Source organism: Erinaceus europaeus, chromosome 23 (genome assembly GCF_950295315.1).
Source record: "Erinaceus europaeus chromosome 23, mEriEur2.1, whole genome shotgun sequence".
NCBI classification, from domain to species: Eukaryota; Metazoa; Chordata; class Mammalia; order Eulipotyphla; family Erinaceidae; genus Erinaceus; species Erinaceus europaeus.
This window is the reverse complement of record NC_080184.1, coordinates 4,198,093-4,210,711: the sequence shown is the minus strand read 5'-3', so window position 1 is coordinate 4,210,711 and position 12,619 is coordinate 4,198,093. Positions and strand designations below refer to the sequence as shown.

Below are 12,619 nucleotides of genomic sequence, written 5' to 3'. Positions count from 1 at the left end.
GGATAGTGTTCTGTGCTGTCATGTGCATGACAGTCTTGAGTCAGAATCCCACCACATCAAATGAAACTTTGATGCTATAGTCTCTTCCATTCTCATCTTCTTTTACTTTATCTAAAAATATTTTATTTTTTATCAGTGATCTAATAATGATAAACAAGATAATATAATGTGGGATAAGAGGGCTACAATTCCATATAATTCTCACCACCAGCGTTCCATATCCCATTGGATGTTTCCTTATTCTTTATCCCTCTGGAAGTATGGACCCAAGTTCTTTATGTGGTGCAGAAGGTGGAAGGAAGGTCTGGCTTCTGTAATTGCTTCTTCACTAGACATGGGCATTGACATGTCTATTCATATTTCCATCCTATTTCTATTTTTCTCTAGTGGGGTAGGGTTCTGAGGAGGTGGGATTCCAGGACACCACATCCCAGACCACCAGCTGTTCTGTTTATATCTCCTCTTGATTAAATTTTGTGTTTATATATTTTTTCCACTACCAGACAGAAAATTTCAGTTTTATTAGTCATAATGAAAATCAGAATGTTTGTGTTTCTTGTTTAGGTCACGTATGGACCATATCATTCTTTACTGAGTGACAAAGATCAGTTCCCATCACTCTATCAAATGGCTGCTAAAGACAACTTCCTGACACATGGACTGGTTTTGCTATTCTTGCATTTTGACTGGACTTGGGTGGGAATAGTTGTTTCTGATGATGTAAAAAGTCATAAATTTGTCTCAATGTTGGAGGCTGAGATGTTGAAAAATTATATATGTGCAGTCTTTATGCTGACATTACCCATCTCATGGATATGGAATGACAATTTAGATGTTGAAAAAATACCTCTTCTAGCTCATCATGAAAAAGTAAATGTCTTTCTAGTGCATGGTGATACTCAAATTATTATGGGTATATACTTCTATGGAAGAACCATTGAACTTGTAGGTAAGATGTGGGTTATAGCTACAGAGTCATATATTGACTTGCATAGGGTGAAGCGTATAATGGACTTTTTCCATGGAAGTCTCTCATTTTTACCCCAGAAGAGAGAAGTGCCTGGTTTTGAAGACTTTATTAAAACATTCAACCCTTCAAAATATCCAGAAGATTTTTATTTAGAGAAATTTTGGCTTGACACATTTAAATGTTCATTTTCTGGGTCACTATGTAGAAAATTCAAAGACTGTCTGCCAAATATTTCCCTAGAGTTTATACCAGGAAATACAATCATGCCTGAATCCAGCTATATTGTCTACAATGCTGTGCATATAGTAACCAGAGCCCTCCACGAGATGTTTCAGGAGGAAACAGAAACAGGATTGACAAGAGATGCAAACATCCCAATGCTTCTCTCTTGGCAGGTTAGTCCCCACCAAATACAGGATCTGCACTGACAGACAGCACATTCTAGACATTCATACTGAAATGTAGCAAATACTAATGAATGGATTTCATAACCAACATCGCCTCCTAAAAAGAAAGGGAGAATTTATTTATATCATATGTAGCTTATGACTAATTCTAGAATATCTTCCTGGAAAATCCTGTCTTCAAAAAATTTCAGGGTATTGATATCATTACACAATGAAATTTCATTTAATACCATTTTTCTCTTGATGAGGAGAAAATAAATCCTGAATGACATTGATTAGAATAACCTTACTTAAGGAACTGCTTTTTAAATTTTACTTATCTTCCCTTTTATGCCTTTTTTAATGTTGTTGTAGTTATTGTTATTATTGATGTCATATTTGTTAGGGAGGACAGAGAGAAATGGAGAGTAGAGGGGAAGACAGAGAGGAGGAAAGAAAGACACATGCAGACTTGCTTCACTGCAACTCCTCTGCAGGTGGGGAAGCAGGGGGCTCGAACTGGCGCTTAACCCACTGTTCTCCAGCCCAACTCCCAGGACGTGCTTTTATTTATAAACTCTACTTAAACTCATTGCTTTTAAGAGTATTCCAATAATGCTAAGTGATTAATACATATAATGTATACTTACTCTTTGTCATTAGTGGGTCTTTATGACTCTGGAATGATATTTTTAGATGAGGAGATAGAGGCAAATCTGATAGATAAGTAGATGATACACAGATAGATTAGATGGTAGAAGATAGACAGGTGCTAGATGTATGATAGATAATAGATAGATGACAGGGGATATATATATATGTATATATATATAGGGGATAGTTAGATGATAGATATATAGATAGATGTGTGATAAGTAGATAGATAGATAGATAGATAGATAGATAGATAGATGATGGATAAATAAAGAAGCTTCCTCCAATGAAGTCAGTCAGGATCAGGATCAAATATGGGACACATTCAAAACAGAGCAGACACACAATGCAAGGAAGATATTTTGTCAGCATTAAATTCATGTATTTTAAAGTAATAGAGATTATTTCAAATATAAACAAAAGTTCCATAGCAAATACCTCATGACAAAATATAGACCAACAAAACATAGATCAAATCAGTTTTCTGGTATCATAAACTAAGACTTCTTTGAAGACTACAGTATGAGCCCTTTGCATAATTTTATTTAAAGCATGCAAAATTGTGGCAGACTGGGTTATGGTCCATTTCAGTATATATAATACTATTTATAGTGCATGTAGAATATATAAAGTGTCTATATGCCCCCTTTAATGAGAAAGGATTAACCTGACCAGATGTCATTGGTCTGTCTTGTACAAATGTCCATGTATCACAAAACTATAGGAAACATTATACTTTAATTAATTGATTTCTAAATTTATTTTATGGCTAGGGAATTGATTTTCTCATTGGGCCACTGACGGCCATTCAGACAGAACTGAAATCTGGTACTGGTCAGTGGTTTGTCCAGTAAAATGGTGAAGTCACTGTGTAGGCATGGGTCTGCTGCAATAACCCTAGTGACAATAAAACAAATAATTAATTAAGTAAATAAATAATAAACAAACAACTATTATGACAAAGAACATTTAAGTTTGGGGGGAAGGATGTGTTGATAGGCATGGGACCTCAATCTCTAATTTGAACACACTTTTCATTGATAAATTTACTTTTCCTCTAGCTTCACTTATTTCTCAGAAACATCCAGTTTACTAACAGCATTGGGGAACACATATCCTTGGAAGACCAAAGAAAGTTAGTAAAACGATACGATATCCTGAACACTGTGTCATTTCCTGCAGCTCATGACTTCCTAGTTAAGGTGGGAGAGTTTGTCATCAATGGTCAAAATAACCAAACCTTGGTCCTCAATAAAGAGGCCATAGAATGGCCTATTGAACTGGAAAAGGTACAGTAACATTTCATTTCTACTTACGGACATAATGGAAACATCTAAATAGAGTCCTAAGATGAGATAGAGTGTTCACACTTCTGATTTATAACTAACATCATTTTTACAGTGTAATGTACTGAGTGCAGACTATTTTAATAGTTCTTCACTATTTTTAAATTTTAGATAAAGTTTACACCATTTATTTTTATTTTTATAAAGAAGATAGAGAAGGCAAAAGGGCAGTGATAAAGGATGACAAAACAACATGCTATCCAAGTCAGAAATGTCACTGGCCTTTCTTATATTTTAAATGCTTACTTACATTATGTAAGGGGCATGTGTTGGGTTTTCCTGTAATGCCAGCAAAACATAGACTGAGACCTGACCCTTACTACATTACCATGCTCTACTATCTCTCTCTGTCTCTCTACTTGAAAAAAAAAACAGCTTTGTGTGGTGAAGTCTGGGTAATGACAAAGAACCAATGAAGTATTACTACTTTTTCTTCTTAAGGTCAGCAGAGGCAGTAAAATAGGGTAAGACGTTAACAGGAGAGGCATCAAGAAATACAAGCAAAGTCCCAGATATACCAGAACTGGGAGAAATAAATATTTTAAGGAGAATGGGGAAAGTTCTATGCAGTCTTAGAGTTTGAGAAGGAAGTAAATAATTATGATAACCAACTTATTTGGGAGCTTGGTTTACTTTGAAAATCCTGTGATTAGAATCAACAATATTATACTTGACCTCACCATGACTTAAGTCATTTAATGCTATTTACTATTTAGATACTGACAGGACCAGATCATTCTGACCCATCTAGCCTATGCCATACATACATATTTCCCCCAAAAAAGGTGTCGATGATCAACAACAACAAAGTGCTCAACATCACTAATTATCAGAGTAATGAAAATCAAAACCTTTGATTTTCTGAAAGTTCCTGGCAATTTCGAAATGAATACTAAAAATTCCAGCTAGCTCTACAAGATAGAGTTTTGGACATCAGTTCTATAATATATATATTTCACAATACTGGACTGCATGCCACTCTTAAAGTCTTGTAGATGATATATTTGTGATATATGTTTATACCACAATACAAAAGGAATGTTCTGACACACTTTCTCTTTTCTACCTTAGCCTCCCATATCTGTGTGTACACAGAAGTGTGGTCCAGGATTCAAGAAAGTTATGCAGGCTAAGGCAATCTGCTGCTTTGAATGTGTCTTTTGTCTTACAGGGGAGATTTCAAATACACAAGGTAGGAAAACTTATCAATGCTCACTGTTACTTCAATGAAAAGCAAAAGCCGGATATTGGCTTCTATTATATCAGTGGATTCCACCAATGATAACATGTGTATGTAGCCAGGTACACCACCTCATGGCCCTCTGCATCACACAAATTGCTTAAAGCTTTATTTCCATATTTTAACTTATTAAAAAATGTATTTATTTATTCCCTTTTGTTGCCCTCATCCTTTTATTGTAGTAGTAATTCTTCTTGTTGTTATTGATGTTGTCATTGTTGGACAAGACATAGAGAAATGGAGAGAGTAGGTGATGACAGAGAGGAGAGAAAGATAGACACCTACAGACCTATTTCACCACCTGTGAAGCGACTCCAACTCTCCACCAGTGGGGAGCCAGGGTCTCAAATCAGGATCCTACAGACCTTTTCTTTTTTATTTAAGAAAGGAGATATTAACAAAACTGTAGCATAGGAGGGGTACAACTCCACACAATTCCCGCCACCCAATCTCCATATCCCATCCCCTCCCCAATAGCTTTCCCATTCTTTATCCCATTGGGAACATGGACTTGGGGTTCTTGTGGGTTGCAGAAGGTGGAAGGTCTGCCTTCTGTAATTGCTTCCCCACTGAACATGGGTGTTGACTGGCATCTGGAACCTGGTGGCTGAAAGAGAGTTAACATACAAAGACAAACAAATTGTTGAGCAATCATGGACCAAATGGTTGCAATAGTGGAGAGGAAGTGTTGGGGGGGAGTGGTATTCACTGCAAACTCAAGTTTACTTCTGTTTCAGGTATATATTTTACCCTAGTTTATGAATACTTGTGTTCATATGCTCTATCTCACGGAACCTGGTCTATAACTAGGATTTGGGACTTTGTTGAAAATTGAACCAACTGGGATGGAATTAGAGAATACTATGAAACGAAATGTCTCACCCGAGTAATGAAGCTGAAGGGTTTTGATTCCACACCTGAAGTGCCTGGACACAGACTGAGCTGAAGCATGTTGAGTTGGCAATTGTTGCATTGATAGGTTGCGATTGGCAGATGCAATATTATATGAATTGGGAGAGGCATGTGGGAAAGTGGTCCCTACACTAAGGTTCCAGGACTGGGGGGAAATATAGGTTCTATAGTGGAAATGTGAGGTTCCTGCTGTCATCTTAGGGTTCAAAAAGACAATGGATAGTTATTGTTATCATCACATTATTTGGTAATTGGGTTAAATTTGAAAAATCCCTTTGTTAGGGTTTGCTGTAAAATATCCAGTATCTTGTATATAGCTGTGCCACCAGTTGCTTCTTATCTACTTGGTCTAGGCTTTTGAGAGAGTCTGCATATCAAAGACACAGTCTATATACTAAAAAGACTCAGTCTGTATTTTAAAAACGTTGAGACATACAATCAATTTTCCCCTCATATTAAATAGTGATTTATATGACTACACTTTAATAGGAGTGTACATAAACACCATGCCCACCACCAAAAAACTGTGTCCAATCCCACACATCCACCCCAACCACCGCCCTGCCTGCCCAGGAAGCTGCATGTCTGCCCTCCCACTCACCACAGGGCTTTTATTTTGGTGCCCTACTTTCAATTTAGTCAGATCCTGCTTTTAGATTCCCTTTCTGATCTTCTTTCTCAACTTCTGTTGATGAGTGGGATCATCCCATACTCATCTTTATCTTTCTGACTTAGCTCACTTAACATAATTCCTTCTAGCTCTGTCGAAGATGGGCCAGAGAAGGTGGATTCATTGTTCTTAATAGCTACATAGTATTCCATTGTGTATATATACCACAGCTTTCTCAGGCACTCATCTGATTTTGGGCACCTGGGTTGCTTCCAGGTTTGGGCTATTATGAATTGTGCTGCTATGAACATAGGAGCACACACATCTTTTTGGTTGGGTGTTATGGAGTTCTTGGGGTATATCCCCAGGAGAGGAATTACTGGATCATATGGAAGTTCCATGTTTAGTCTTGTGAGAGTTCTACAGACTGCTCTCCACAGGGGCTGAACAAATTTACATTCCCGCCAACTGTGCAAAAGAGTTCCTCTGTCCCTAAAGCCTCTCCAGCATTTGTTGCTGCTGCATTTTTGATGTATGGCATTCTCACAGGGGTGAGATGGTATCTCAATGTTGTCTTTATTTGAATTTCTCTGAGAATCAGTGACCTGGAGCAATTTTTCATATGTTTGTTAGCCTTTTGGAACTCTTCTGTAGTGAATCTTACGTTCATATCATCTGCCCATTTTTGGATGGGGTCATTTGCTATGTTGTTAATAAGTTTCTGAGCTCATTATATATTTTGGTGATTAGTCTCTTGTCTGATGTATGTCATGTGAAGATCTTCTCCCATTCTGTGAGGGGTCTCTTTGTTTGTGTGACGGTTTCTTGGGCTATGCAGAAGCTTTTCAATTTGATGTAGTCCCATTGGTTTGTTTTTGCTTTAGTCTTCCTTGCAGTTGGTTTTTTCATCAAAGATATCTTTGAGGTTAGGTGGGAAAGTGTTTTACCAATGTTTTCCTCTAAGTATTTAATTGTTTCTAGTCTAACATCCAGGTCTTTTATCCATTTGGAATTGAATTTTGTTTCTAGCGAGATAAAGTGGTTCAATATCATTCTTCTGCATGTTACAACCCAGTTTTACCAGCACCATTTGTTGAAGAGAGCCTCCTTCTTCCATGTAATACTTTGGACCCCCTTATCAAATATTAGATGTCCATAGGTTTGGTGATTTATTACTGGGCTTTCAATTCTGTTCCACTGGTCTGTATGCCTATTTTTGTTCGAGTACCATGTTGTTTTGATGATGATGGCTTTATAATATAGTTTGATTTCTGGAAGTGTGATGTCTCCATTTCTGTTTCTTTTCCTCAAGAAGGTTTTGGCAAGTCTAGGTGTTTTCTGGTTTCAGATAAATGATTGTAGTTTTTTTTCTATTCTCTTAAAGAAGGTTGGTGGCACTTTGATGGGTATCGCATTGGTGGCTCTAGGGAGAATATTCATTTTAATGATATTTATTCTTCCAATCCATGACCATGTGATGTCTGTTTATTTCTTGTTATCAGTTTCTATTTCCTTGAAAAGCGACTCATAGTTTTCAGTATACAAGTCTTTCACTTCTTTAGTCAGCTTTATTCCTAGGTATTTTATTGATTTTGCGCAACAGTGAATGGGAATGATTTCGGATGTCTTATTCTTCAGATTTAGTGTTTGCATAAAGAAATACCATTGATTTTTAAACATTGATTTTGTAGTCTGACACCTTGCTATATTGCCTAATAACTTCCAGTTATTAGTATTCTTTAGGTTTTTCTATGTATACTATCATATCATCTGCAAATAGTGAGAGCTTGACTTCTTCCCTTTCAATCTGTATTCCTTTGATTTCTTTCTCTTGCCTGATTGCTATGGCAAGAACTTCCAATACTATGTTGAAGAGTAATGGTGATAGTGGGCAGCCCTGTCTAGTCCCCGATTTGAGGGGGAATGCTTTCAGCTTCTAACCATTGAGTATGATGTTGGCTGTAGGTTTGCTATATATGGATTCCACTATCTTGAGGAATTTCCTGTCTATTCCCATTTTTTTAGTTTTGAGCATGAATGGGAGTTAGATTTTGTCAAAGCTTTCTCTGCATTTATTGAGATAATCATGTGGTTTTTGGCTTTGCTTTTATTGATGTGGTGAATGACATTGATTGACTTGCAGATGTTGAACCACCCTTGCATTCCTGGGATGAATCCCACTGGGTCATGATGAACAGTTTTTTTGATATGCTGCTGTATCCACCAGGCCAAGATCTTGTTTAATATTTTGGCATCTATGTTCATCAGAGATAATTGGTCTGTAGTTTTTGTTGTTGTTGTTGTTGTTGTTGTTGTTATGTCCTTGTCTGCTTTTGTATCAGGGTGGTGTTGGCTTCTTACAAGGTGGAAGATAGTGTTCCTATCTTCGATTTTATGGAAAAGCTTTAGAAGTAAGGGTACTAACTGTTTTCTGAATGTTTTCTAGAATTCATTTGTAAAGCCATCTGGTTCAGGACTTTTGTTGTTGGGGAGATTCTTAATAATGGTTTCAATTTCTTTGTCTGTGATCGATGCATTTAGGTTTTGTAGTTATTCTTGGTTCAGTTTTGGAAGGTCATATGATTCTAGGAATTCTTCCATTTCTTCGAGATTCTCTAGCTTGGTGGCGTGTAGTTCTTCATAGAAGTTTTGCATGGTTTTCTGGATTTCTGTGGTGTCTGTTGTGATATCTCCTCCATCATTTACAATTCTATTAATTGAGTCTTCTCTCTTTTATGTTTGGTGAGTGTGGCTAGGGGTTTGTCAATTTTGTTTAATCTTTCAAAGAACCAACATTGGCTTCATTGATCTTTTGTATGGTTTTCTTATTTTCAATGTTGTTTATTTCTGCTCTAATTTTACTGATTTCTGTCCTTCTGGTTGCTTAAGTGTTTCTTTGTTCCTCTTCCTTCTGGTTGCTTAAGTGTTTCTTTGTTCTTAAGGTGTGCAGTAAGGTGGTTTATTAGAGCTTTTTCTTGTTGTTTAATATGTGATTGTATGGCTATTAGTTTCCCTTTCAATACTGCTTTAGTATATTCCCAAATATTTTGATGGGTTGTGTCTTCATTTTCATTTGTTTCCTGGAACATTTGGATTTCTTGCTTGAGTGACTTTCTGAACCGGTGGTTCTTAAGCAGTATGTTGTTTAGTTTCCAAATTCTGTGACTTTTAATAATTTTCTGTTTGTTGTTAAATGTTAGTTTTACTCCACTGTGGTCTGGCAATGTACTTGGGATGATTTCAGTGCTCTTGAATTTATTGATGCTGTCTTTGAGGCCTACCATGTGGTCTGTCATTGAGTATGTGTTGAGTGGATTTGAAAAGAATGTGTATTCCAGTTTTCTGGGGTGAAGGGCTCTGAAAATGTCCAGGAGGTCTAGTCTGACCATCTCTTCATTTAATTCTCTTGTTTCTTTTTGATTCTCTGCTTTGCTTAACTGTCTAAGTGTGAGAGTGGAGTGTTAAAGTCTCCCATTATTATTGTATTACTATTATATATTTTTTAATAATATTACTATTATAATAATAATATTACTATTATATTTTTTCAGTAGGTGCTTGATGTATTAGATGGTCCCTCATTTGTTACATAGATGTTAATTGTTAACTCTTCTAGGCTGATTTAAGTTCTAATCATTATGTAATGTCCTTGCCTATCTTTTATTACTTTAATTTAAAATCTATTGTGTCAGAGATGAGAATGGCTGTTCCTGCCTTTTTTGTGGTCCATTAGCCTGTGTGATAATTTTCCATCCTCTCACTTTAAGTCTGTGTTTATCTTGTTGTGTCAGGTGGGAATCATGCAAGCAGCATATGGTTGGGTTATGGTTTATGATCTATCCTCCCTCTGTGCCTTTTGATTGGTGAGTTTAAGCCATTGACATGTGACTTTATGTTTTTCTCTTGCAGCCTTTAGGATCCTTTCTTATCCTTACTTCTTTTCATTGGGACTATGATGTGTCTTGGTGTCTTCAGCTCTGGACTGATTCTGTTTGTGACTCTCTGGGCCTCTGGAATCTTAATGTCCTTTCTGTTGTTTAGGTCTGGGGAGTTTTCTTCTATAATTTCCTCTAGAATGTTTGCTTCCCCTTCCTCTCTTTCTTCCTCTGGCAGGCAAATTATATGAATGTTACTCCTTTTGAGATCATCCCATGTGTCTCTTCTGTTGTTTTCAGTGTCTCTCAATCTGTTTTTGAGCTCTTTCACCTCTTAGGTTTCTATACCTCATCCTCTGTCTGGCTAATTCTGTTTTCTGCTTCTGGTAGTCTGCTTTTCCTTCCCTCTGCTGCTTTCTTCAGTTCAGCTATTTCAGCTTTCAGTTCTCTAATTGCCTCAAGGTAATTAGTATTTTTCTTGAGGGTTTTATCTGTTGTTTCCCTAATATTGCTAGCCCTTTCCTCCAAATTTGTTTTCATTTCTGTGGTTAAAAACTTTATTATTGCTTGCTTACTTTCTTATTTATGGTTACTTCTGGCTGATTTATAGTTTCTTCTGGGCTTTTTTCTTCATTCATTGTAGCAGCAGTTTTATTTGCTCTGGATCTAACCATTCTTTATTAATGTGTTTTTTATTTTTATGTTCTGTTGTTCCGCAGTTGTTGTGTTTTGAGTACAAGCCACACTATACTAGATATATTTATGACAATTGCAATCACCAACCTCAGAAATTACAATAGCAACTGAAGCAAGGATTGGAGCAGTTTGACCAGTATTAGTTAGCCAAACAATGTCTCTAGTGTGAGAAAAAATAGCAACCAATCCAAGTGAGGAAAAATAGAAAGGAAAAAGGGATACCAAGAACAGATAATCATGCAAATCTACTATCTACTGTATATTCTAGGGGTAGCAAGAGGAGAAAGGGAAGTAGAGCAGAGATACACACAGAGAGAGTCCACTCTGAGTCAGATTTCTTCCCCAAAATAATTCACAAATGTGTATCAGTGAATTCAGAAAGCCAAAGAAGGAGGAAAGAAGAAAGGATGACAATAATGAGAAAAAGAAAGAAAAAAGAGAAAGATAAGAAAAAGAACAGTAACAAAAGAGCAGTGAAAGGAAAGTTTATTATTATAATTATTATTATGATTTTATTAGCTAGAAGGTGGGAGAAGGGGGAGAGTTGGTAGGGGAGGTAGAAAGAGTGAAACAAGTTCCTCTAGCAATGAGTAAGACAGCTGGTCCCCTAGCTATGGAAAATACACTAAGAGTTAATTCTGGTCCAACTGATGGAGGGGGGAAGAGATATACCTATATATAGTATTAATAATAAAATAAACAGAGTAAAAATCCTGTCCTGCCTTCAGCTTGGATGGCTCCAGATTGCCTCATGTCCCCTGAGTAGAGGCAGCTGATTGTTAAGAATATAAAACAAACAAAAAAAACAAAAAATCACCTCTGGCAGTCTTTCTCTTTCTGAGTAAGGCTCTGCCTAGTCAAATATTTGTAGCTCCAATTGGCCAGTTAGAAAGAAAAAGGGCCAAGGGTTTCAGAAAGGAACAGGATTGGAATTGAAATGAACCCCTGGTGAGCCAGGAATATTGGTAAAGAAAGAAGCTCAGCGGGGGAGCCTTCTAGAGCAGCTCTCTGGCCTCCAGGGTCTGATTATGGGGGGGAGGCAGGGGTGCACTTCAGGAATAATAATAGCAATAATAAATTTTTCTTTCTTTTTTCTCTATTTTCTATCCAAAATTGAGCTATAGTCACCTCCTTGGTGTCACAATAAGGTACCCTTATTCACTGTCCTGCTAAAGGCAAAAAATCCTACCGTTTCCAGCAGATGTTGTCAGAGCACAAGCCAATAGCAGTTTCTCCATCATCATTTAGGCCCGCAAACCTTAAGCCCAAATTTTACTTTCATCTGATTTTTTCTGTCAACTTAGTGAAAAGGGCCTGTATACTTGAATGTTTTATTTTCTATTCATTTATTTTATGATCTTTATTTACTAATTGGCTAGAGAGATACAGAAATAGAGAGGGGGGACTGGCAGTAGTGCAATAGGTTAAGTGCACATGGTTCAAAGTGCAGGATCAGTGTAAGGATCCCGGTTTGAGTCCCAGACTCCCCACCTGTAGGGGGGGTCACTTCACAAGTGATGAAGTATGTCTGCAGGTGTTTATCTTTCTCTCACCTTCTCTGTCTTCTCCATCACTCTTGATTTCTCTGTGTCCAATCCAACAGCAGTGGCAATAATAACATTAACAACAAGGGCAACAAAATGGGTAAAAAGGCCTCCAGGATAAGTGGATTCATAGTACAGGCAATAACCCAGGAAGCAAAAAAAAAAGTTGAGAGGGAAGGAGGTGATAGAGAGTGAAAGAGACAGAGCAGAGAGACGACTACAGCCCTGCTTATGACTTGCAAAGCTATCTCCCTGCAGGTGTTGACTGGGAGCTTGAACCCAGGTCTTTGTACACTGTAATGTGTGTGCTTAACCAGGTACACCACCACTGAAATCTATATTTTATTTACTTTAATGAGAGAGATGCCAAGAGAAAGACAGAGATA

General features: G+C 37.1%; 1 protein-coding gene across 1 annotated transcript in view; it reads left to right on the top strand.

Annotated features, from left to right (window-relative positions):
- The window catches only part of LOC103122228 (vomeronasal type-2 receptor 116-like), a 63,054-nt gene that overhangs the window by 24,375 nt on the left and 26,060 nt on the right, over positions 1–12,619 (top strand). The window contains exons 8-11 of the mRNA XM_060182205.1: positions 565–949; positions 1,211–1,365; positions 3,072–3,299; positions 4,428–4,548. Of these exons, the coding sequence (XP_060038188.1) occupies positions 565–949; positions 1,211–1,365; positions 3,072–3,299; positions 4,428–4,548 (889 nt within the window). The remainder of the gene's footprint in view (positions 1–564; positions 950–1,210; positions 1,366–3,071; positions 3,300–4,427; positions 4,549–12,619) is intronic.